General features: G+C 43.6%; 1 protein-coding gene across 8 annotated transcripts in view; it reads left to right on the top strand.

Moving 5' to 3' along the window:
- Nucleotides 1-27,600, top strand: part of LOC126547757 (uncharacterized) — a 201,063-nt gene that overhangs the window by 79,055 nt on the left and 94,408 nt on the right. For all 8 annotated transcript variants that reach the window (XM_055063420.2, XM_055063422.2, XM_055063421.2 and 5 more), the window contains 4 exons: nucleotides 4,527-4,716; nucleotides 8,081-8,230; nucleotides 12,802-12,992; nucleotides 20,518-20,902. In XM_055063420.2, coding sequence (XP_054919395.1) covers nucleotides 4,527-4,716; nucleotides 8,081-8,230; nucleotides 12,802-12,992; nucleotides 20,518-20,902 — 916 coding nt within the window. The remainder of the gene's footprint in view (nucleotides 1-4,526; nucleotides 4,717-8,080; nucleotides 8,231-12,801; nucleotides 12,993-20,517; nucleotides 20,903-27,600) is intronic.

Here is a 27,600-nt window from a genome sequence, read left to right as displayed (position 1 = left end):
CTGAGGAATCTGGAAGAATACGCAAAAAAAGCAACTTCTCGAGGAGATTCACGAAGTGTGGGTCAACGGTGAAATCCTAGCAGGATGGAAGCATTCGATAGTCACACCCATACCGAAACCAAAGAAACAGCCAGATGTACTGTGGAACATGCGCCATGTATCTCTCACACTTCCTACGTGTAAGCTGGCGTAGCGAATGGCCCTGACACACACATATCTCACTTTCTAGAAACAGAGGGTCGCTTTCATCCAGCACAGACAGGGTTTAGACCAAACCTTGGCACTCGTGACAGCCTTCTACTTGTAAGGGAAGGTGTACTGCGTCGAAAGACAGTCGGTCGCGCAAACCACCACCCGAGCATCCTCGTGGCGGTGGACCTCCGTAAAGCTTTTGACACTGTAATGCATGAGGCAATCATTGAGGCAGCTGATAGGCACGGAATCACAGGCTGCCCCCTCAACTTTGTGCGTTCCTTCCTTCAAGATCGCACTTTTTCCATACGGGTAGACGGAGACGTCGGGAAGGTTTACCCAAACATGGTGGGAGTCCCACAAGGGTCCATACTGTCACCCCTCCTCTTCAATTTGACTATGATAGGCCTGGCTGAGCGACTGGAGGCTATTTCCGAACTGGGCTTCACAATTTACGCAGATGACATCACATTACGGACTGCATCACGACCAATTGACGACCAGCAGGAGACCCTGCAGGCGGCACTTGACGTTATTGACCACTACCTGCCACAAACTGGCTTGTGGCAATCTCCAGAGAAGACAACCTATGTGGTGATCCGAGGTTCAACGCAGGATGAAGCAGCCCTCACGCTCACTCTCGGAGGCGAGAAACGCTGCAGCGAGCGGAAAAATCAGTGCGCATTCTCAGGATACCTATTGACCGCACAGGCACAGCGGATGTGTAGCTCGCAGACCTTCGTCGGACATGGCACAACACTATGCACCTCATAAAACGAATCTTTTTCCGCGTGGGCGGTGCTGGTACCGATGTATGCCAAAGGCTTGTTAGTGCTTTGCTGACATCCCGAGCGATATACAGAGCACGCTGTTATGACCTGCTTGCTTGGCACTGGACACAGCTAGAGGTACTCCACAGATCAGCTCTCCATGTTATCACAGGGCTCCCGAAACACACGTGTCGAGGAGCCACATCGCTATGCGAAATTGTCTACCCTCTGTGCAACCATTGAAGCATCGAAGGCAGGACACGAGGAACGCCTGAAGCACACCATACAAGGCAGGACTTTACTGGCCTACATGGGAAAAAATATATCAACTTTGCCACAACTGCCATCCGACATTTCATCGTGGGATGACATTGCTGTCCGAATAAATCGATTCGCAAATCGAATATCTAATATTTGATGTCTCAAATGTTTGATTTTTTGAATATCGGTACCTTTAGTGAAATGACCCGGCTGTGGTTGGTGCCTTGACACACAGAGTGTTCCAACGGCACGCGATCGGTACAAGATTCGTCCAAGTCGACGATACCAATCGAAACAATTATCGCAACTCGGACAGAGGGAACGACAACAGCAGCGCGTATGAAAGCACAAGAGCATGTGCGAAGACCGGTCTGATTAGCCACCGGAACACACATTGATTGCATCGGACACACGAGTTCATTGTTCATGCACGCAGATTCGCACAGTTGAGAGCTCTCTTCCCACATGCGAGCACACAGACAAATTTGGCAAACGGCTGCCATCTTTGCAAAATACTGTACGGTGGCCGCTTGTTCTGAACGCCGTTCATAATCGCACAACAGTCTCTTTTCAGAGCTTTGAGCAACCCATCACAAGACTAGCTTTGGATTTACATAATGCACTTGAAAATATGTGACAATGTGCTGACTCCCAGCTGCAGACGCATTTACACAGATGGCAGATGGATGTGGATGAAAAAGAAGAAGGGGGGGGGGGGGGAAATGTCGTGGGAACTTGTTGTGGGCCTCCCAGACTGATTCCAGAACTCTTTACCATTAGTGCCGACCGCATGCGGCGCCGATGACCGCGTGGAGCTGTGCTGTGTGACGTGATACGTTACCAGATCATGAAAATGACAAACCGATGCTATGCCCGAGTCGCCTGCGCTACATGCAGCCAGTTTGCGCTACGAAATGTGCATACCTAATCATGAGCTATTGATGCAAAACCTCTTTGCTAAAGCATATGCAAATTTTTTGCTTTTGTCCGTCGTGCAGATTGGCCTTATAATGGACTGACGATAACCCACAACATCCACCTGCCATAAAGACGAAAAAAATTCTCCTGTTTTCTTGAAGAAAACTGGAAAGCAATACTTTCTAATCAATAGCAGATTGCCATTTGGCACAGTATGGCCCACTATTAAGCTGAAAACTCCATTGGTATTTAGGACAACTTTATTATTTCTTCAGGCTCAGAGGAAAAAAAAAACACAGAATTTTGTTTAACAGACATTCCATCGATAAAAAATATATTCCAGACCTTCGTATACGAACTGAATTGTTATCACTGCTGACATACTAATTTGGTGTTCCCTTTAATAAGAGTGGAGCATAATATGCATCTCGATTCATAGGTACCTAAGTTACTGATAGCTAGCAAGGCTCTTGTATTGTTATTAACCTTCTAAGCATGTACAGTGCTCACACAATGAAACGCGACAGGGAGCACTTAGTAGAATCTTGCATATGCGCAAAGTACTCGAGAGTACCATGCAAGTCGCTAGAAATCTGGTCACCAAAGTTGACGCGGACTCCGATGAAAGTGTACGCATTAATATTACGTCGCTATGACACGAACTGCAGCCAGTCGAAGCAAAGGCATGCGCGTTTGTTAGCCCTAAATTGATGTGTTTCATTCCGTGAGAACTGTACAGCACTGTCTTTTTTTTTTTTTCACAAAATTTGGAAGCATAGATGTTTGCGTTAAATCTTGTGATATTTGATTTGATATTCGGCTTTTTTTTCTTGATTCAATTCATTATTCCACTTGAAATCTACTATTCATCATCCTCACACCCATACTCAAAATGTATCAAAAGCATGTGAAAAGTGCTGCGTGGCACTTTTTATGCTTTGCAGGATTTCTTTAATGCTTGGAAGAAAGTATTATGTAGCACATATTGAGCAACAGAAAGATGGATCGGGAATTTTTCATGATGGCCTACAATGCCAGGCAGGAGTTGGTAATTGCAGAAGCTTGTGAATTTTCTTATTGACATCCTTGTTCTGATTATAATAGTTGAGGAGTAAATTGATAACTAATTACGTAATTAAGCAAAATACAACAAATAGGCTAACTTGCTCCGAGTGATGGCAAACAACATTACTTTGGTTCTGTACAGCTATGTGGCACTCGCATATTTTATTATTTTACCACAAGTTACGTGGGACACTGTATATACAAAAAAAAAATATTGTGAAAGACTATTAGAAGAATATTCAAGAAAGGCCTCGCCTGTGCCACCAGAGTATAACAGGCTCCCTGTGTATATACATCAATTATTTAGGGGCTAGAAGAAAAACATAAATGAAAATTGCCCCATCCTGTACGAGCTCTGTATATGCAGTAAAACTTTTCAAGATAAGTGAATTCACGAAACTATAAGCCCCTGGCCGGTGCATAGACTGCATGATCGAGTCTTTCGAAATAGGTGCCAGTAGCCGCTTTCTTCACAAAAGCTCGATATACCAGGAGTGGTATTTTCGGTAGATCACTTTTGTGATATGTTGTACAACTTGGCACCCAACACATCGGGGGTCTACGAGCAACAGTGATCCTTGCGCAGAGCCAAGCAAACACTGTTGCACGTAAGCACTGATGTGTCCAAAGCGTAGTCACGAGACATATTAGGAAACTCGCTCCAACATTCTTTTATGCTTCCTTTAAGGTTCACTTTTGCAATGAATATATTGATATTTAGCTAATAAATGCTTCAAATATTGCCTACACTATTTTTCATAAAGGATTCAGCATTAAATAATTCCGCAAGTCTTTTTCAGATTTCAGAATAATAATGTGGCATGGCAGGGGTTAAGAAGAAAAAAATTGGTACATTGCAAATGCTCTGACAAAAATGGGGCATATATGAAACAGTAATTGAAAACTGAATATGCCGTAAGAATTTTGTGTCATAGGAAATAGCTAAGAAACATGAACTAGAGCTTTAAATCAGTGGTGAATTGCAAAACAAAGCATACACAAACCCAACAGAAAGGCTTCGATTAGTAGTTAGTGGCAAAAAGAAATTACACTTGCTCCTTAATGCCCTAAACATAATTCAAATTCATAGTCGTTATTCAGTTGTAAATTCAAGTGTAGTAGTTTGCAGCAAAACACTTTCTCTGCGCTGGGCACAAAAGAATTTGGTAATGCTAGCACAAGACATGCCCGTGAGACCAGAAAAAGATGTTACTGCATGCTGTTTGTTGCTGTCCTTCTGTTTAGAAAGTTTGGCTTTGACTGTCACAATTTCTTATCTGCATGTTGTGCCTGTGATTGAAGCTGCATTTCTCTCTACAGCAATTGCATAGGGCTATAAAGAAGTTACGTGAAGAAGAGGTGGACCTGAGCTGTGATGACATCAACTCTGCCTACATTCAGGAAGATAGATTCAAGAAAAAAGCTGTTGCTGTTTGGCGAAAGATATGTGAATTAGAACACAGGCGTGCCTTCACGGGCTGTGAGCGGGAAAAGAAGTTCCACTACAAAGGTGGGCTACATTTATGGCTAAGTAAGGATGTAAAATACAGGTGAATTCGTTTGTGTGCTTGGTGTTGTTCGGTGAAGCGTGTGCTGGAGCACTCATTACGTCCACCACAAGAGGCCATACGGATATCAAGACATTCTCCAGCCGAGTTTAGTTGATGTGGTGAAGTGTCAGCGATTTTTTTCTCTCTCTCTTTTTTGTATTGTAGAAAACAATGAAGGTGGGCTTAATGTTTGCAAGCTTACAGTGAAATCAGTTTATTGTTGCTAGTAGGCTCCAGAGCATTGCTGGACTTGGATGTGCATGGCAGATTTGCATTTTCAGAAAGTAATTTCTTAAAAATGTTCTACCTTGTGAACCAAATAGAGCACTGAAAAAATGCATGCATAGAATGACATCTAGGTTTGCAGCACCCTTAAGAAGTCCCTCACCATGCCCTGTCAGAAATTTTGGGTATACACCAAAAGTTGCAAGCACCATCCAAATAGTGTTCTACCAAAAATCTTTTAAAAAATAGCATTTTTGCCCATAATGTGAAGCGGTGATGTTATGGCTGGTGCAATATTACTGTACTTACTTGCATAACGCTTGTGGTTTCCATATTTGCCATCAAATATTAGAATTTTCTTTCTTGAGTCATCATTGCACCTTCGAAAATTGCTGCAGCTACTCTTTTGAGAAGAGCATACAGGCTTTTGTGAAAATTTTTAGCTATCTTTGTGACATACACTGGTGTAATGCTTTGCAGACACCGTTGTCACTGTATCATTTATGTACTGTATTTCTCTGTTTGCAATGTCCAAAGCTAGTGAGAGGCCCTGTAGAAGCCAACTGCAGTGTAATTTTGCAGAACTTGAAAAGGATTGCTTCTAATAGTGTACTTAGTTACATAGAAGGCCTAATAAAAAATTTTATGTTTATGGGGAAGCATTAGCTCGGGCCCGACTCTGATGCTGCCTATTCAAATACATGTAAAATGCCGGAACACTTTTGTGAGATAACCACTGGGGCAATTTCAATGAACTTTGTTGCATTTTAGAGGGAAAGTGAAATTCCAGTAACTGTTGGAAGTGTAATTTCGATTTAGGGCCTGCATTTTTTCAGTGCAATTTTCAAACATTGGTAAGTTTGAAAAAAATCAAAGCATGAAGTTTACGAATGGTATCAGGTATCAGGTAGAACAGGTATCACAACTCTTTAAACTCCACCCATTAGAGCATCCGAAGCGGGAAATTTGATATGTCTATTTATATCTTACGTGAATGTGTTACATTGTTTACAAGGGTTTTGCAAAAGTTCTACTCACAAATGAGTGGTCTGTTTGAAAGCCTTGCATAATATATAAATTTTGTCTGCTTCAGATGTACTATTAGGGGCAATTTACACAGTGGTGATATCATTTTTCATTGCAGAGTTACAAAGTTGTAAACTAGATAATTTTGTTTTCTGAAAATTTGTGACTTTTGTCAATATTTATTTTAAAAATTGACTACCTATATCAAAAATTTGCAACCAACAGTCACTAGTATTTTTTTTCTTTTTCTTTTGTATGTAATAAACCTCATCAAATTCGATGCACTGGTTGCCAAGAAAACAACTTCTCCTTTCCCATGTATTTAGATAGGAGTCCCCAAGCTAAAGCTTCCTCTTAAATGTAAGTGTTGTGCCACAGGAAGCATGCAGAAATATGTTTCTGATATAAATAAGAAACAAAAGATGATGTCATATATTACTATTGCTCACCCTAAATGATGCAGAGATCAAAGTCTTAACTGCTCCTGAGCAGCTGCTTGAGCCTTCACATGCAGATAATGTGCCATTGTTGAGCATCTGTGATGTTTTATGCATTCTAATGGCAATAAATTGGAAGCATTGACAGAGACCAGCTCTTATGTAATTTACCTGCTGAGCATGCACCACATGCACCATGAAATGCAGTGTAGGTGCATTTGTTCACATGTTTGGCAATGCAATAATTGCTTCTCAAATGTTTGTTGGCAATTTCAGTGCTAATTGCTCCTCTATCAGGTTAGTAATAGGGCTCTTGTAGCACTGCAAGCTGCGCTGCTCTATCCATCAAGCCTAAGCGGCCTTGCACTTCTGTGTGCAGTGTTCTGGAATTCATGTCATACTTATGCCTTGTGCCACAGCTGCCAGGTGCTGGCATCATCTGCCATAGTGCTACTTAAATGCCGATAATCAAAAAGTTATGCAGTTACCAGGTCTATGACATTGTCACAGTTGCTTCTGTAACTTACTGTGCATTTGTAACGAAATTCAGCTGAAATGAAATTTGTTGTGATTGGCCTTCAGGCATAATGTTTAGTTGGTGAGAGCTACTGTCATAATACACCGTTGGTACCGTACATGCACACTGAGCGTTGTGGAAAGGTCTGTTCTGTGGTCACTGCTCGGTATTGTCGTTGCCTGTAAGAAAATTAATTCTATGTGGATTTTAGATTGTGTCTCTCTAGCTGGACTTCTGCTTATCTGTCGTTGTTAAGGGGTTGATGCTTCAGCCTCAAGTTACTCCACCAGCACCAGTTCCCATCCTACTAGCAGAGCAGGGCAAATCCGCACGGGTGTGAGGCTTCCTTGCCCAGTGCTGTCACAAAGTCTGGTTATTGGTGCATCCAGCTTGCATGACTGAACAGCATGAGATGTGGCTAAAAAACAGACAAATCACAGTGTCGTTGGTGTCCATCATGCATTATCATCGGCTAGCCCAAGTTACTATTGTACAACTTGCTTCTTTACAGTTTTGAGGTACTGGCAAAGAGATGCTGCATGCTTGTATTGTGGCCACACTTGTCTCTGGTTATACAAAGCGAGAGCTTCGTACAACCAAAGGGGCAACATCACACAACCAAAGCTGGCATTGTTGTGATAGCTGTAATAATCATTTGCTGTCGTTCAAACAACAGAAAGCTTTAACACCAGACAGTGTTGCTAGTTGCTCAAGTGAAGATCCTGAGGAGAACACGAGTGAACAGTTAGCACTTTCGTTAAAGGGACACTAAAGGAAAATATTAAGTCAAGCTAAAGTGATAGATTAATGCTCAAGAGTGTCTCAGACGTCAATATTATGCCGAACAGAGTTTTAGTAATAGAGAAATTGAGGTAAATGTAGGACACGATTTGAGACTTCTTTGGGATATTCAGGTGCTAGTATGATGATGTAGGCATTTCTCGTTGTAATTCTGTCACGAGTACTCAACCACTCATAATTAAAAGATCACTGTATTGCATTACAAGATGGAAGAAAGTGTTACTTGTCTGCTTCTATTCAGTTATAAAAAATGCCATGTGGAGATAATGTGGTTGTGCAGTGGTATATGATGTTTTGCTCTACTCTGTAATCTTTCAGGCACCCGTTTCGTCGAGATTAATACCAGGGTAGAAAAGCTGGTCAACAAGCGTCGCATATTTCCCGACTTCAAAGATATCTTGGACGTGGTGCAATCGGAGAATGAAACAAAAGGCCTTGGACTAAATTCAAGGGAGGAGAAAAACCTTGGTAAGGTGGCTTTAGCCAGAGCTACTGGAACGATTGGTTGCACCATTCAAGGAATTTCATTTGTAGCCAGAATTGTCCGTGATGGGACATCAGTGTTATAAATGTACAGTTGAATTGAATTCATGATTTGGCAAAATTTGTTCCGTCTTCTGTGGTCACTGATTGACAAGTGTACCAAATTTTATGTACCAAAGCCTTCAAGTAAATTTTAATCATGCAACGTTTATGTTCTACACATTGCCATTTCCCATTAAATTTTTTCTTGTATTATTTGCATTTTTGCTTAAAATACTCATTGCAACCCCCAACCTACCCCACTTCATGGTGGTCTTTTTTTTTTTTCTTTCTTTGCAAATGTGGCAAACCTAACTGTATATGTTTCATCACATAAAGCTGGCTGGAGCTTGAAAGTACTTTCTAGTCATGTTAACACCAGACTGTTTAATAGACGTGCAGGAAATGAACCCTTACACAGCCTCTTTTCAATGATGACAGCCGTTGTTCAAGATGAGATTCACCACAAGGGTACTGATTTGGGCGAGTTGGTAGCAGTCCATGATAGGTAGTTGTTGCATACAAACTGAAAGATGGACAGGGATTTGATGAACACAAGCGTAGTGTCTTTTATAAACTTTTAAACATTCGCTTACCAACTAAATTAACAAGCATATTGCCATGCGCGCACAAGCAAACAAGAAGACGTCTCACTCAGTGACCGTGGAAACTTTTTATGAGAATGCTGGAGTGAGAAAGTGCGGTAGCAGGCGCAAGCAAATGGACATTTGTGTGGCCTCTCGCTTCAACGTGAACTAAGCGACGAGAACACAGCGCGGTGCGCCTAGATGCGTAGACTGTCTCCATCGCAGATCGCTTTCAAGGTAGGGGCCACATGGCTGTGCCTATGCAGCAGTCGCCAGGGTAGAATGCCTCGCCTATTTGCGCCAGTCCCGCACGCAAGTTTCAAGAATTCCGAATACCCGTGATGTGGTAAGATTTCCACCCGTCTCCGCACTCGTTATGACTTTCCTTCTAATTGCGGCGTCGTGATGAACAATCCGCATGTCTTCGCAGTCGGCACTTCCATGCTGATAGAGTAGACGCAGAAAAGGGGAAGACTGATGGTGGACTAACCTTAGCATACATACCACAGCACATGGAGGAAGCTACGGCAGCTAGGCTTGAAGCGCGTATGAGGTAGCCATTTTGTATTGCCGATGGCGATATGACAACACAGATTTAGGGTCATACTCGATTCTAATGTACATGCAATTTTTGGACACATTTTATTGGGAAGAAAGTATGTATTAGATTCAAGTAAATATGGTATGCTTACTTTATTACTGATCCATATGTTCTCGGAAAATGCAATACCTTGGCATCAACATTCAGTACATCGCTAAATTGTGACCGTATGATATGTTTTCCTGCCGCTAGATCCTATGTGAACAAGAAAATGCACGAGGCGCGTGCGATCAAAAACGGAAGTTGCCTGCCGTGGCAGCTTCACCACAATACTCACCCGCCTGTCTCGCATGAAAACACCGCTGCACCCTCAGATTTTTTAAAATGTTAAGTGATGTAGGACGAAGCAGGACAGAGGGACACAAAAAAAATGAGGACGAGCGCAAACCACTGCTGCCCTTCTCATCCACACACAGTAAACTAGTAAAAAGGGCCATTGTTCAGGCTTGCTTCTCCATTGCATTAGACCGGTTCTGTCACCACACCCTAAGTGCCAGCTTTCAAGCACAGGACACACGCCTGAAAGCCTCGAGCTATCCTGATGGATTACTCGTCTCAGTAGCTGCGACAATCTGCAGAAAAAAAAAAAAAAAAATAACAGTGACGTTATAGTTGCAGCAGAGCAGACTACGCAAAAGGGGACCATAAGCTTGCGGCTATTCCGTACAAACATCAAGTCGCCCATTGACTTAAAAAAAAATTAGTGAGCGGGTTGGCGTGTGTGTAGCTTTTTCTGCCTCACACAAGCTTTGTTCACTGTCAAAGTGAAGCAGCGTAACCAATATGGAATGTGCATGGGGGCCATGCACAGAATTCCCTTGAGCTGTGGTGCATGCTGCGTGCGCCAGACTAGCAGGTGTTTAAATGATTGCCTGAGAGAGCATGCCAACAATGTTAGGAATGGAAGGGAAGGTTTTTCAGCCCTGCAGTGTAGTGCATGCGGATGCGGCCCAGCATTCAACCAAACAAAAGTAATTTTTATCCACAAGGACAACTGCATGTGCACCATTGTTGAAGCAGCTAGCATGCCACGTGAAGGATGCCCATGCATAATACCGCTGTCACACGGGACGTTTTAATGTCATTCGAATCGAATAGCATTAGCATCAAAGACCATTATTCGGCTGCTATGCAGCGATATTTAAAGCCTTTAGAATCGAATGACTTCTGCAATCGAATGAGTTCGGGAAACTCATTCGGCTTCACATTTGAAGCGAATGCATGCTCTCTACTCCAGAACAACACAATATGACTTGAGTGTACATGCCACATTTACTCGCATAGTGAACGCATCCGTGTAGTGAATGCAGCCCCCACTTTTGCAATCAGGAAGTGTGTTTTTTTCTTCTTCTCACATAATGATCGCACCCTAAACTAAACTTGCTGCCGTAAGTAGGAGACGCACGGTATGATTCAGCGTTTGATATGGTATTCGGCCGGCGCAATTATATCTGTCGCCGTGTCGGAAGCCGAATCGTACCGTGTCTCCTACTTTTATTGCAGTAGTAATTGGACGCTCCAGGTGCATTTTTGACGTCTTCGTCGTCGCCACACTGCATGGTGTAGGTGTGAGTGAAAGTGCAGGAGGGAAGCCGATAATCGCAGCTCAAACTCACGTGTCGTCTTTCGCCGTGCGAAAGGCCCGGGGGGGGGGGGGGGGGGGGGGGGGGGGCATTGTACTCTGTCAGCAACTGTGTATTGCGCAACTGCGCCTGAGGGACACCGACGATTGTGGCTCTATCTCTCACGTACGAGGGAGGAAAGCGAGAAGGAAACACGCCATCTTCCGTCGCGTACATGGCGGGGGGGGGAAGCAGTGTGCGTTGGGGGCTATTTCAATGGCAGCTCATACCTTTGTGCGTGCGGTGTTCTCACCGCTCAGTTTACATGAAGCGAATGTTTTCAAGTTCATGCGGCCGATAAAACTACTGTCCTTACTTTCTTTTAGCTGTCTATGCATTTGCTATCGCAATCGGTTCGCTTTTCAGGCGAAACTGACTTTTTTTAGAGGTGGCCGAAAAAAAAAAAAGTAAGAAAGAAAAAGATAGCTCAAAATTTTGTCTCACATATTGAACGCACCCCCCAACTTTGCACATTCTTTTCAAAGGAAAAAGTGCGTTTATATGCGAGTAAATAGGGTAATTTGTGAAGCATTCATGTAAAAAGTTAATTTGGCGTGGTTTAAGGCATCTGTCATTTATTTGATATCATGCCATTGATATCATGACCGAATGACATTAGTTTCTCCTGTGTAGCATCACCACGGGTCAAATGGCATTCGTTGCATCGAATGTCATTCGAATCTAATGACATAAAAATGTCCAGTGTGACAGGGGTATAAGCCATCCCTGGCCTTATTGCAAAGGGAATTGTAATTTCTAGACAATGTCAGCGCAAATAGTGGGTGATGGTGGTGTCTCTCTCCTTTAGGTCACATTTCATATACTTTCTTTCCTTCTATTTTTCTGTATGAACTTCAATATCGAACAGTAAAATTTCAGTTGGCACTAAGTGCTCGTCCTTGTCTTTTCTGTGTCCCTCTGTCCTGCTTCGCGCAGCACCACTTAACATTATGGAAAACCAACTAGCCCGAACTACCACCCTTCTCAGTTTCTTACTCCGGTACCAGCAAATCACCTCCCAGATCGTTGCACGCCGCATTCACAGCTATCATAGCCAACCTTTTGCGATGAGCATCTTCACCTATCTGTTTTATAGCGTGTGGGCCATAGTGCTGTTGGAAGCGTACTGCACGCTTTTAGTAGGCGGTAACCCAAATGTGTTGCCATTCCCTGTTACAGGCAGTGTGGGATGTGAGCTTCATGTTTTGGTCCGGCAACAGCCAATGTCGCCCACTAGCTTGATTTCGTTTGCTTCCCGGTTCCGTCTTAAAACACTACACAATAGGAAAATGACGAAACGTGTTGCGGGCCGCCAAAGCCCCACCAACTCGACGCAGATCAGCGTCTTGTGACACAAGGATTTGTGCACCGCTTCATACTATGTAGATACAGTTGAGTTCGTCAGATTTTTTAGTTATTTTTGATCTTATGTTTGCCCAGTTTGTATGTTCTATCGCGATTTTTTTCCTAAATGTACAAACGAGGTTCTACTGTACTGTATACGGTCCATTTACTCTGTTTTGATTAAGCTTTGTACATTTAATTAAGCCAACAGAAGTGTGCAGTCAGTTGTCCTAAAGTTGCTACAAAAGTTAAGTTTTCCTGCTATATAAGAGCTACTGCGAGAAAACATTTTTCTGCTTCACCATGGCTTTAAGAAATAGTTGACTAAGCTAGTGTGGGTGGTGGGGGCGTAATGTCTTCCAGCACAAGATGTGTTCGAGGAGGTTGGGCGAGAGTTGCAGAAAAGACGACAACGAGATGAGCTTGCTGATGCCCTCGCTTACCTGGAGGATGGGCCAGGCTCGGCATTCATGGGTGATCCAGCAGAGAGTGACAAAGAGCTGCTCGAAAAGCTCGAAAATAATGCCAAGCTGTCTCGGCGCAGGATTGATGAGGCAAGTATACACGACTAAACAAGGCTGTGGATAAGGCTTTAAGGTCCTTGTACTGAGTTGTCCTTTTGATGGTCATGACAGACATTATTTTAGGTGTTCAAACATAATTGATTTCCCATTTGGCCTGCCATGTGCGTCCCATTTCTGCTTTTGCTTATTCTCAAATCTTATCTTTGCTCTGGCTCTTCTTTTAGACATTGCATGCATGACAATGTTATTTCTAAAGAATCTTTGTGTCCCTGCTCCTCCTTTGCTACTGCTGCCAGCTTAGCTTTGTGCAGCCCTTGCATGAATGTTCTCCGTCAACGAATGAAACGGTTAAGAGGGGTTTAATATGGGGAACTGTGCATAATAATGCTGTACATTTTAGTCAATCTACTTCCCTTTAAGCATGGTGGAGACGATGCATATGCACGAAACAAACTTGTTACTATATGCGACGCTTTTCTTTTTCTTGTGTTTGTGTTGTAAATTGTATTTTGCTTCAGTGTAGCCTTTCAAATAATAAAAAAAGAAGCATACTGAATTGAAAATTTAAGAACACAGTGCTCGCTCGTGTGCAGCTATTTGTACCACCTAAAGCTAAATCAACGAACTTGTCCAATCATTTGGTCACACAAGCACTTATTCCAGTTAAAAAAAATTAAGTATTTGAAAATCTGTAAAAAAAAATGCAATGGCAATATCATACTGGTTAGTCATTTTTTAATCGCTTTCTAGCAGTCGTTTACCAAGTAACTGGAGAGTGTCGAAAGGAAAGCCTCTACATAGACAAGGTGACAAGCATCTGCAGCCATCCTCCTCCTCCTCCTCCGCCTCCCCTCCTTCTCCTATTTTATGTCCACTGCAGGACGAAGGCCTCTCCCTGCGATCTCCAATTACCCCTGTCCTGCGCCAACCGATTCCAACTAGCACCCGCAAATTTCCTAATTTCGTCACACCACCTAGTCTTCTGCCGTCCTCTACTGCGCTTCCCTTCTCTTGGTACCCATTCTGTCACCCTAATGGTCCAACGGTTATCTAATCTGCGCATTACATGACCTGCCCAGCGCCATTTTTTTTCCCTTAATGTCAATTACAATATTGTCTATACTCGTTTGCTCTCTGATCCAAACCGCTCTCTTTCTGTCTCAAAGTTATGCCTAGCATTCTTCGTTCCATCACTCTTTGCGCGGTCCTTAACCTGTTCTCGCACTTCTTTGTCAGTCTCCAAGTCTCTGCCCCATATGTCAGCATCGGTAGAATACACTGATTGTATACCTTACTTTTCAATGATAATGGTAAGCTACCAGTCAGGAGCTCACAATGTCTGCCGTATGTGATCCAACCCATTTTTATTCTTCTCTGAATTTCCTTCTCATGATCAGGGTTCCCTGTGATTAGTTAACCTGGGTAAACATACCCCTTCACAGACTCTAGAGGCCGACTGGTGATCCTGAACTCTTGCTCCCTTACCCGGTTATTCATCATTATCTTCTGCATCTTCTGCATATTAATCTTCAACCCAACTCTTACACTCTCTCTGTTGAGGTCCTCAATCATTTGTTGTAACCCGTCTGCAGTGTTGATGAACAGGACAATGTCATCTGCAAACCGAAGGTTGCTGAGATATTCGCTGTTGCACCTTACCCCTAAGCTGTCCCAATTTAATAGCTTGAGTACTTCTTCCAAGCACGCAGTCAATAACATTGGAGAGATTGTGTCTCCTTGTCTGACCCATTTCTTTATAAGTATCTTCCTGCTTTTATTATGGAGAATTAGGGTTGCTGTGGAATATTTGTAGATATTTTTCAAGATATTTATGTAAGCCTCTTCTATTCCTTGATTACATGGTGCCTCTATGACTGCTGGTATCTCTACTGAATCAAATGCCTTTTCGTAATCTATGAAAGCCACATATAGAGGCTGATTGGGCTCTGCGGATTTTTCGATTACTTGATTGATGACATGGATGTGATCCATCATAGAGTATCCCTTCTTGAAGCCAGCTTGTTCCTTTGGTTGACTAAAGTCCAGCGTTGCCCTTATTCCATTGGAGGTTATTTTGGTGAATATTTTATATAATACTGGGAGTAAGCTAATGGGCCTATAATTTTTCAATTCTTTAACGTCTCCCTTTTTGTGGATTAGTATAATGTTTGCATTCTTCCAGTTTTCTGGAACCCTTGCAGTCAATAGGCACTTCATATTAAGAGCCGCCAGTTTTCCAAGCATTATGTCTCCTCCATCTTTGATTAAATCGACTGTTATCCCATCTTCTCCTGTTGCTTTTCCCCATTTCATGTCATGCAAGGCCCTTCTGACCTCATCTCTAGTTATAGGAGGAGTTTCTTTATCCTGTTCATTATTGCTTCGAATGGAGTACTCCTGAGTCCTCTGGGTATTGTACAGGTCAGTATAGAATTCTTCCGCTGCTCTTATTATACCTTCGAGATTGCTGACGATATTACCCTGCTTATCCTTTAGTGCATACATCTTGGTTTGTCCTTTGCCAAGTTTCCTTCTCACTGATTTCAGGCTGCGTCCATTTTTCTACGGCTTCAGTCTTTCTCACGTTAAAATTTCGAATGTCACTTATTTTCACCTTGTTTATCAGTTTTGACAGTTTTGCAAATTCTATCATATCTCTTGAGTTGGACACTTTCATTCTTTGTCGTTTCTTTATTAGGTCCTTTGTTACTTGGGAGAGCTTGCCTACTGGTTGCCTTGGTGCCTTGCCTCCCACTTCAATTGCTGCCTCTGAAGTCAGCCTCCTTACGGTTTCATTTATTACTTCTATGCCATAATCATCATCTCTCTGTTCTAACGCTGCATATTTGTTTGCAAGTGGCAGCCTAAATTTGTCTGCTTTTACCCTTACTGCCTCTAAGTTGACCTGTTTCTTCTTGACCAATTTTGCTCTTTCTCTGTTCAATTTGAGGTGAATTGTAGCCTTCACTAACCTATGATCACTGCATTTTACCCTACCTATCACTTCTACATCTTGTACTATGCTGGGATGATCGGCAGCAAGTATGAAATTAATTTCATTTCTTGTTTCACCATTAGAGCTTTTCCAGGTCCACTTTCTGTTGCTACGCTTCCTGAAAAAGGTGTTCATTATTCGAAGCTTATTCCTTTCTGCGAATTCTACCAGTATCTCTCCTGTAGCGTTTCTATAATCGATGCCGTAGTTGCCAATTGCTTGTTCACCCGCCTGCTTTTTTCCCACTTTTGCATTGAAGTCGCCCATTACTACAGTATACCGAGTTTGCACTTTTCTCATCGCTAATTCAACATCTTCATAAAACTTATCTACTTCCTAATCGTCGTGACTGGATGTTGGAGCGTAGGCTTGTACAACCATGAATCAACTATCTCTTAAGTTTGATTACGACTACTGCTACCCTCTCATTAATGCTGTAGAATTCGTCAATGTTGCCCGCTATGTCTTTATGGATCAGGAATCCTACCCCGTATTGCTTCTTATCAGGGAGACCTCTACAGCAGAGGACATGGCCGTTATTTAGCAATGTATAAGACTCACTAGTTCTTTTAATCTCACTAAGGCCGATAATATCCCAAACAACGTCTGATAGTTCCTCAAAGAGTCCTGTTAAGCTAGCCTCACTCGACAGAGTTCAGCTGTTAAATTTCCATTGGCGGCCTGTCCGGACCCAGAGATTCTTAGCACCCTCTGCTGCATTACAGGTGTGACCGCCACCTTGGTCAGGTGCTCTGCAGCTGCTGGGGACTGAGGGCCGTGGGTTAATTGTATATATCACCAGGGAGGTTGTGGCCGAACACTGCACTAGGGAGGCCAATTCCTGTTCTGGTGAAGGAGTGTCTTTGTTGAAGCTTAGTGGGCCTTCCTAATTTGGTTGTACCTGGATTAGTATAGCCCCACTCGCTCTCGGCATCTTTCGCCGGTGTCAGGCGTCACTACAAGCCGGCAGATGTATGGAGAATGTCAATTTCAGATACACCATTGTAAAAAAAAAAAAAGAGAAAGAGAGAGCAAGGGGGATTTGAACTTCCAACCAGTGCAACCGAGCATTCGACATAGCTCAGTAAGATAATCCCGCAGGCGGCTAGGCTATCTTGTCGTCGAAAAGAACGGCCCAGAGGGCCCTACGTGCCGAACAGCTCCACTAATTTGTCCGCCCTTTACGGGTTTTGCTGATCGTCATAGGTTTCACGATATAGTGTCGATTTTCCGTGGTCCTAACCTCTTGTTTCCCGAATCTCACGCATGCACGCGGTCTTGAACGCGCCGAGGTACACGATATATTTTCGGTGAACTTGAGCAGCACTTAACACTTGTGTGTAAAAATAAAAAAAAAGGAAAATTTTTCAGCGCTTACCGAGAGGCCCCGAGTCGTGTCTGCTTGTCCCTTGGCGTCCGAAAACTAGCGCTCCTGGGTAGCTTTTCAGAATGGTGTGTAGTACCGCCATATCAATACCGCTCTGAGTCTCGCGCAAAGCAGGCGACCCTGACAGCTCCCAGTGAGCTCTGGACAGCGGTTATACTAGAGCTAATGAGAAGGAGGAAATGGGGGGAGGGTAACTGACCCCGTAGTTTTTCTGGGAATGCTGAGGGCCTAAACGCTAGGGAGTTGGGAATTGTATGCCTCATTTAGCCTACAGTGGTGCCTTCTTCGATCAGTCAGACATGATTTGAACATTTTGCGGTTGTAAGCAATTGATGGCTCCGCTACCGCCGCGGTCGCAATACAATTCTCGGGAATGCAAACAAAAATAAGCAAGAAAGAATAACTGCAGATGTAGACGAAAGGAATGGATGGCATATATGATCGTTCTGACGTGCTGAAAATCTGTGTGTTAACTTTTCAGCTAGGTGTTGTTGCCACTTGCCTTTTCTCATTCTTTGCGTGAATACAGTAAACAAAAACTTTCCCGTCCTTTTTCTCTGTTCCTCTTATACAGAAATTTCGCATCCTCAAAGAAAGCCCGTTTTTACAAGCACCTGTATATAGGCCTATAGGCACCGACTTGTGCATTTTGATAATTTACAAGCACATTACTGTGCTCCGGGATACTGATTCAGTTTTATTGCTGGCACAGCACCGTTTCAGGCGGGGTTTTTCCATGGTAACAGAGCTAGACAACATAGTTTGAGTTTGATAGTCAAATAGTCCAGATATGTAACTGGACGCAGTTGTACAGTCAACCTCAGAAGATGATCTGACTATGGGATCTCAGAAAACGTTCAATTTCTGAGCAGCCTGTAACAGTAGTCAGTAAAACAGAACATCACAGTGTTGCTCACATGTCTTGGTAGAAATGCGAATACTAGGCTGTGTTGCGAGGCTGTGCAGGTATTCAGCTTTTTCTCAGATTTCGTGTTCCGTAAAATTTTGCGGCCGAGTGTACTTAACATCTCGATCTCAATATGCTGTTTGCAAACGAGTTACTTCCGACATGTTTCAAGTTGCTTCAGTCATTTCCTGAAGGTCTGCGCTGAATCCAACTTTCTCAAGCTTCAACACATGTTGTGCATGTTGTGAGTCTTACTAAAATGTATAATGATATTGTTGACCATTGCAATGTTAAAGCGCCCCTCACCAGGCCCCATAGAAAATTTTGGTTGCACGGTGGAAGTTGTGATGCGTCCTCTAGGGAGTGTTCTGCTGCAAAAATTTTTGAAATTGGCTCATTAATAGCTGAGATGGAAATATTTCAGTGCTGCGAACCTATGACTTCAGAAGGCGAGCTCCACTGCATAGCGAGACACTCTCTCCACTCGCCTCGTCTAGCCTCCACAAGCGAAATTCCTTCCTTGCGTTCTCCCATACCGAACCTCGAGGATCGTGTGACGTATGCATCGTCACGGGCCCCGCCTTCATGTCTCTTTCTCCCAACAATTTTTTTTTTTTTTTTACGGTGTTGTGCACTGCTGCTGACAGTGTTGTGCGAGCTGTTGTGATGTCTCATTTCGCGCAGTGCACGATTTTGCGCGCTGTGCACAAGGACACGACTAGCAGTATAATTCAGTGCTACGCGAATACTGAGGCAGAACAAGCGGATCACAAAGCATGATATGCGCTGGAACACGGTAGAAAATGGCATTGTTTCGGTACCTGCACACGTGACTGCACGACCGTGGGAACAAGCAGATGAAGCGGAAGTGCATCTCTCTTGCTTTGGTGTGAAGTAAGACAAAAAACATGCAGACATTCCGTTTGTGGTTTTATTATTTCTCTAAACTTCCAATTCGTCAATTCAAGCAACAGATCACACAAATAAAAGATGTTGCCTTGAATAATTCTCGGAAGTCACGTGTCACCACGAGTGACTTCACATTGCGGACACGACTACGTAGGTGCAGGCACACGACTACGTTACCGTCCGGCTTGGAGCGCGTTCGCCCCGAGAGAAAGGGAAAACGGTGTTCGAATTGAAATTTCAGATCTTTCCGCGGCGCGTAGCGATGTAATTCTTTGCAGACACGATTGTTAGCATGCATTGTATACTCTGCGCTTGTCAGCTCAAAATGGCCAGACCTGGTGAGGGGCCTTTTAAAATTAGACTTTATGCAAATGAGTGCATATTACTTTATCTATTCGATTGATGATCAGCTTCAACTGAATGACTGAACTGAGAACTGCATGAACTGCCTGGACATGTGGCAAATTCCACTGAATTGCAAGAAAGTATTTCACGTCTGTAATGGGTAGAACCCAAGCTCTCCCGTTTCATTACTTGACAAAAAGATAAAATATTGTGTCCACACAGTGTTAATATCTTGGTCTTCTTAAAAACGACGGAAACGTCATGCTGGCTGACAAACATTTTACAACGCAGAGGCAGTAGCTGTCATGCATCCCATGCATCCTCACTATCTGTGATTTTAAGCACCATTGCTCAGGTGCATTCTTGAGAATAAGTTTTTTCCAATGGTGAGTGCTGAACACTGCATGCCTCTTCCTGCAACGGTTGGCCTGCACTCTAGAATTGATATTTCAGAATTGTTGTATGGCATTCTGGTCGTGAGCCCAAGGATGTGGGTTCGATTCCCAGCTGCAGCAGCCGCATTTGAATGGGAAAAAAACAGAACAAAAATGCTTGTGTACTTAACCAGGATAAAAAGCTAGGGCTAGTTGGTTCAACATTAGTAATGGTAAAGCAGTGCGAAAGACACGGATGAAAAGAGGATGCAAGACACACACAGGCAGGTGCTTGCATTTAGACGCACGTTGAAGAAATCCTGGTTATCAAAATTTATCTGGAGCCCTCCACTGCACCATCTACCCTAGCCTGTATGTTGCTTTGGTGCGTTAAACCACATGCATTTTTTTAGAACTGGTGCAATGGTCTCAACATGGCCTTAAAATTGTACCCCCCCACCCCTCCCTTCTAGAAAGATTACTCGAAGTGCCAAAGCAAAGAAAGCAGGTTGCATTGTATTTGCTATTGAACAGCAAATCTTCGAGGGATTAGTACAGATATTTTTTTAGTAAAGGCTAGCATGTTGAGGCTGCTGTTCTTCTGCCTGCCAGTTAAGGGTATTTGTCTGTATGTCCAGGTGATACAGGTGTACGTGGCCAAGCAGGAGGAGCTGAAACTGGAGGCAAAGGAGGTTGAGCAGGACAACTGTGACCAGTCCCCAAAGCCTAGTGATGACAGTGGGAGTGAAGATGAAGATGAGGATGATAATGACGATGACTTGAGGGCCCCCCGCGAGAGCCTCCTTGAGAATGACACCAGTCTTAGTGAAAGTCCTGTTGAGCAGGAGAAGACAAAACTGGATCCACAGGAGAGGAAGCAGGACATCTGTGACTTGTCTTCAGCGTCAAGTAACAGCAGTGAAGGTGAAGACAGTGAAGATGAGAGGGAAAATTGCAAGGAAGAGAAATATTCGAGGTTTATTGAAAAGGATCGCCTTGGGAATGACAGAAGCTCGAATGAAGGTAAGCAGTAACGATGCATTCAATGTGCAGCTTAGTTTATGCAGTATGTACCAAGCTAACTGGGCAACGTAGTCAACGAGTTCCATATTTCTCTTAAGGTGGCTTCTCTGCAAAGTATGACTGCTTCCAGCAAGTGTTGTTCACAGATACCCCCTTAGCATTGTTACTGAAATAAGGCATGTAACTACTATTGCCGTTTTGCAATTCCACTAGTGCTGAATAGTTGCCAGCTGTATTGATGGTCGCATGTGAATAGACACTCTTGAAAGGGAACATTGTGCTGGCCTCTTCATTTTGCAAAGCAAATGTTAAGATACTGAGGTGCTAACACCACCTCCTGGCATGTTTTGAAAAAAGCAAGCTCACATTGCAATGGTGTGATTTCCACATTTTCTTTATCAGAAAAGAATAAAAATAGACAAAATACTTCTTGCTGTACTAACCTCAAAACTGGTGATGACAGGAAGTTGAACACTGCCTTTCTCTCTGCTCCCTTAGTACTGGAGGAGGTGTGGAAATGTGTTCTCCGAATGAAACTTTGCAGATGGAATGGAGCCTTGTAAAGTAGCCAGTGTACTCAATTACTGGCTGCATGAGGTATTTGAGAACATGGCTTTGAATCGCTCTAGACATTAACATTCTCGTATCTATCTAGATGCCTAACTTCGTCTGTTGCCTACCAAGCATATTTATTCCAGGATACCAGCTTCCAATCTGATGCAGGAGATGAAGCTGTACGCTCTCCTAGTTGCCTTAAATGCTGGCCATAGCAACTTGGACATCGCTACCTTCCTAAGTGTCTAATTTTTTTTTTTTTACTGAGAACTGTCTCTAGCCAATTGTCATATGTTCAAAGAGAAATAAGAGGTGCTAGTCGTCGGATGCTATTCAGGCGGTTGAGTTTCTCCAGCAGGTGGAGGCCATGATGACTGAGAACACTGAAAAGCCCATTATGGCCATTGTGGAGCAGCTTGAAGTGGCAGAGTAAACAGTCCAAGCTTTCTGTACACGATACCATTAGGGGCTACTCTTAAGTAGTTTATTTGCTTGCTCCCACAGGGCCTGTATGATATATGAGTCTGTGAACTTCTGTCGATTTGTCACCCTCAATGTGGTGCCCTAGTTCTCAATATAAGATTGCTACGTTACTGTACATAGGGAGAGTCACTGAGTGGGGTATAGCAGGGTACAACTTACAAAACCAGCAGTTGGCAACCAAGGCACACGGACCGCGCTGGGTTGTGTTTCTTGGCCAGGTAATCACAGAAGCAAGCAAAATCGTCATGCGATTTTTTTCAAAATGGCGTCATACTTAATACCTCGGGAGCGTCTGCCGTTCTTGAAGAGTTTTCATCTGCGGAAGCGGTCTGGTGTGCAACAGACATGGACAAAAAGTATGGAGACTGAACGTTTCACTCTTCATGCTTCACTGCCAATTGAAGTGAAACTCGATAATAAATAGTTGCAGCGAAGCAAGCATTTTATTTCAGTTCAATAAAGAACTAGGCTGTGCGGTATAGCGCGAAGTGAGACAAGGGACACAGGAAGAAAACGAGGACAAGCGCTCCCTGTGTCCCTTGTCTCGCTTCGCACTGCACCACAGTCTCATGGAAAACCAACTAGCCCAAACCATTACCTTTCAAAGAATTAAGCTTTCACCGTTCCACTGTAATAGACGAGTGAAAACGTATAAAATTATATCCTAATAACTTTATTTTTGTGGTTACTGCCTTATTTAGGTAACAGAAAAAGTTTGAAGTATGAACTGTTTGCAGCCTTACGGAGGAAGAGTGGCTGGTGGTTATGATGGCATGGACAGGGCTTCACTACAGAGTTAAGTTGTATCCTACTTAGTAAAGAACAGCCACACCATACTGTAAACTCGCTAAGGGCTGTTTTTGTGGAAGTGCTTTCCCACATCAATATGCTCTATCTGATCTGAGTAGTGGCCATTATAGGAACTGTAGTCAATCAACAGTTGAGGCTTAAGATGGCTTTATTCAACAGTCGTAGAAGACAGAGGCAAAAGCAACAATGTAAAAAAAATTTTAACGCATATTTTGATTCTTGTCTGAAATATTGTTGCTGTTTGAGTAGTAGTCACCATGTAAAATTCCTCATGTGCCCAGTATATGAGCAGTCAGTTGTTGATGGATAAAATAAGCTAAAAATATGCTGTCAACAGCAACTTTCCTGTGCTTTTGTCAAGGGCAGTGTTGATTTGATAGTGATAAAATTTATATTGCATAGTTCCTGCCCCTCACATAAAGTTCAAGCAATTAGTCAAAAGACAAAGGAGAGAGTGGTTGAGATGCAGATGCACTATTTGAATTGCATGGTGCTTTTATCATACAAATTTTGCTTGACTTTGGCTTGTGCTTGACGGCTACGTGCAGCCACTGCTAATAAGTCTTTTAGTTCTGAAGTGTAGCCAATTGCTCACTAGCTGTAGTCATGCTGAGAGATTTCCTGCACCTAAAATCTTTAAAGTGCCTGTGCAGAGCCACAATGAAGCATCTTTGATAACACATAAAGCAGCATTTGACTTGCATAATGGCATGGCCAAGACCACTTTCAAGCATACTGTCACATGGTCGGTACAGATATGCAAACAGGTAGTGATGAATTGAAGAAACTCATTTGTGAGAAAACTTGTTTCCACTAAAAATAGATACAACTCAACAGCGTATAGATACAGTAGTGATGCAACGGTCACAGTTGTCAACTGACATTGCTCATGTCTTTTCACTATACATAGTATAACCTCGCTGATACGATCCTGTTATGTACGATATCCTGCCGCCAAGGTTCATGATCAAGAAAAAAAAATAATAATAACTCAATACAGTTACACGCCTTTTTAGCTGGTTCATACATTCTCGGAAAATGTGATATTTTGGCACCAACGTTCAGTACATTGTCAAACTAGATCCCTTGTAAACAAGAAAAGGTGCCAGGTGCGCAATCGTGAACAATGGCCACCCGCCACAGCAGCTTCCCCGCAATAGTCACATGCCCGCCTCGCGTGTAAATGCCGGCACGCACCCAGTTTCCTTTTTGTATACTAGCAAATCTTGTGGGCTGTCACAAGCTGCATTGGCAATAAACAACAACTATCTCTTTCACAGCATGTGGGGTGTAGTGCTGTTTGAAGCCTACTGCACTCTTTGAATAGGCAATAACCCAAACATGCCACCATACCCTGCTGCACACGACATGAAGTGACCATCATGTTACCCGCCGTGGTAGCTCAGTGGCTATGGTGTTGGGCTGCTGAGCACGAGGTCGCGGGATCGAATCCCGGCCACGGCGGCCGCATTTCGATGGGGGCGAAATGCGAAAACACCCGTGTACTTAGATTTAGGTGCACGTTAAAAAACCCCAGGTGGTCAAAATTTCCCGAGTCTCCACTACAGCATGCCTCGTAATCAGAAAGTGGTTTTGGCACGTAAAACCCCATAATTTAATTAATACCATTATGTTTCGTGTTGGCAGTATCGTAGCCACTGTATTCCAGCATCGTTCACCAGCTTGATTTCGTGTCAGTCTCCCGTAACCATCTTAAAACACTGCTTAATAAGAAAATGACAGTGTGCATCTCGAATTGCTTGGACTTCACTAGCTGGATGCGGGATCGGGCACACATGCTGCAACAGTTTGCGCTATGTGGGCATGTAAAAACTTCCCACCAAAGTTTCCCGCTGGAAGAAGCTGTTGATCTAGGAAGAATTTGAGGAATGCAAACGATATAGCAAAAGCCACAGCGTGCGTCTCTGGCTGCTTGGGCCCCACTAGCTCGGCGCGTATCGGAGTCTCGAGCTGCAATGATAGATGTCAACTACAGCTGAGTCTGTGAGATTTATTAGTGACTTCAGATAGTATGTTTTCCCTGTTAGTGTGTTTCTTCATGCATTTTTTTCTATGACGTATGAACGAGGTTCTACTGTATATAAATGCATCATCCCCAGGATTTGGTGGGGCTTGCAGCTATTTTACAATTTATTATCAGGCCAGAATTAAATGCTAAGATGGGACTATCTAGAAAGGAAATTTTCCTTCATTCATTTACAGAGGCTTATTTTTGGGGCTGGAGCACTCTTATCACCAGATTGCCATGATCACACATATCACTTTTAAGTAATCAGATGTAATAGGTGTTCTTATTTATTTCTTCTTGTTCGCATTTCATTCTGGTGTGATGGTACATAACTACAGTATTTGTGACACACATACAGCCTGATTATGATTGGCTGGTCTCACTATAGAAGTGGTGGCAGTGTTAATTAAGGTTCTGGTACAGCAAGTGCATTTTGCATGAGAGTGATTACGGGGTAACAGTGATAACCTGATGGAAGTAATCACCAGCAAAAAGTGAAATAGCTCAAGCATTGTAATACATGGTAGCAGGACACCCGATGTCATTCGACTCAATACAGTATGGTATGCACTGCTCATCTTCCTATTTATTCTTTAACTGTAGCCATATAATTACTACACAGGTCCAAAAGTGATAGCAGGCACTGTGTTCCTGTGCTGTCTAACCCTCACCACCTGCTTGCTAATTGTGATTGTAGCCCTATTGTTCAAAGTCGAGATAACCAGATCATTCTAGTTGGTGAACTGCTAGTCAGATTCATTGTAGCTGATGTGGAATCCCCTGGAAATGATTGCTCTTTCCTGTCATATGACTTTAAACAACATGGCACGCACTTTGCAACAGTGGTCAGTGTTTATTCCTGCATTAGGTGCCTACTTTTGCTACTTCGAGTTTAAAGCCAGATATTTTTCTTGTGACTGTGCTGAAATAACATCAAGTGACTTCAGCGACATGAGAATACTATGCGAAATAAATAGCAGTGAAGCAGGTTCGGAATTGCACGTTCTACAGGAATCACTTTTTGTAATGTGTGGCTGTGTACTACTTCTGTATGTCGAAACTGAAAAAAAGTGCGCTTGCACTTGCAATTGATGTCGTGAGAGGAGCTTTCAGCTTGCTTTCATGGTATGCATAGCTGCTGACTGATGGATGCAGCTTAATTGGCAAAGGTTCAAAACTGCCTCTCAAACCGTCCAAGACAACTAAAGTGGTAGTGCATTTATGTGCCGTACTGTGGCAGGCATGTACAGTCGAACCCGACTATATCGAACCCGTTTACATAGAATTATTCTATATATCGAACAATTTCTGGTCCCGGTATAGTTACAATGAGTAATATAGCAAAAATTACGCTTACATCGAACAAATATTGCAGTGACTCCCGATATATCGAACGTCAAGCGGCGGAAAAGTGCCCCCAGAAGTTTGCTTTCCCTCGCGGTAGCGGGGAAACCCGGCGGCGCGGCTCCATCCAACCGCTCTCCCTACTGTGACCGTGCTGCCTCGGGCTGTTCGGGCGAGCCGTCGACACTCCCCCTGTCGTGCATAGTGGAGTCTATCAGGCCACATCCTCCCTCTTTCTCTATCATCTTTCACTTCCCACTCCCTCTCCCCTGACGACGCTTCGCCGTGCTCCCTCACGGGTTGCAGAATCAAGCGTCCTTCCTTTCTTTAGATCACTATCTATCGACACTCCCCAGCAAAAAAATGATCCTGGCCCGCTTACAGCGCTTGCTCAGACAGCCAATCAGAGGCTCTTGTGCCCTCGTCGTGCGAGATGGCGGAAGTGCGAGTTGTCTCGCTGCTGTTCTGGTTCATTTTGTGTGTTTCTTGTGGGAATGTTACGTCTCAACAGTCAAGCATGACTGCATTGAAGCACCTCTAAGGAGCCAAAAAAGTCCGTTTAAATCCCCTGTTCTCTCTAACTCCGTAGGCCAGGGAAACCTGCCATCACACCTTCCTCCATTTGGGGCGTCTGAAGTCACCGAAGGATCCGCCATGAGGGTGAGGGTGCACACAATCACTCCAGCACCTTTGTTCACTGAGCACAAAGAAAGGAGAGGATGCTCATAGGATTGTCACGCTTGACACAAACTAGCGCGTCTTAGTTCCTGGGATGGCTCCGTCATTAGCGGGTTCGTCTGTCGGACGGCCTTGGCGGCTAGCAGTGGCCATGAGGAAGCAGCGTAGAACGCCCTTTTCAAGGAGTTTCTTGCTCCCAGCGTCGTGTTCGGTGACCAGGGGACATCCATTAACAGTGGTGGAACGGCTGCGCCAATTGCGCCAAACTGTGCCAAGAGCGAGCCTTTGCGCTATCCTGTGCCAAAATGGCATTTTAGCGGGAAATTGCGCCGAGCATGTGCCAAAGCAGGCATAAAAGCGGAACCCTACCGTCGATGCTTCGCAGCTAGCAAAACTCAAATCAGAACGAACAGCACACTATCATCATCATCTTGGAAGCAGAGGCCCATCCACAGAGTTTCTCACTCTATAGTGAGAAACGCTATGGGCCCTAGGAGGATATAATTTATATCCTCCTAGTATAGGCCCGTCAGATTCATCCAGTTTGTCATTCATGCATTTTTCTCTGACGATCCAAAGAGTGGACTGGCCTAAACTTCAGTCTATTATGAAAGAACACTGCGACGCCAATCCATCTTTCGACTTGGAAGAGGCAATCAAGAGCGTGGTGCAAGACACTTTGCGTACTCTAACATGCTCCTCGAAACTTAATGATTTCGATGTGGAACTAGAACGACTTAGAGCGATCCGACGACGTGCTGAACGAAGATACCGACGTACCAAAACAATGGACGCCAGG

The sequence above is a fragment of the Dermacentor andersoni genome, chromosome 1 (genome assembly GCF_023375885.2).
Source record: "Dermacentor andersoni chromosome 1, qqDerAnde1_hic_scaffold, whole genome shotgun sequence".
NCBI classification, from domain to species: Eukaryota; Metazoa; Arthropoda; class Arachnida; order Ixodida; family Ixodidae; genus Dermacentor; species Dermacentor andersoni.
Note: the sequence above shows the minus strand (reverse complement) of the source record. Positions and strands in the feature narration are given on the sequence as shown.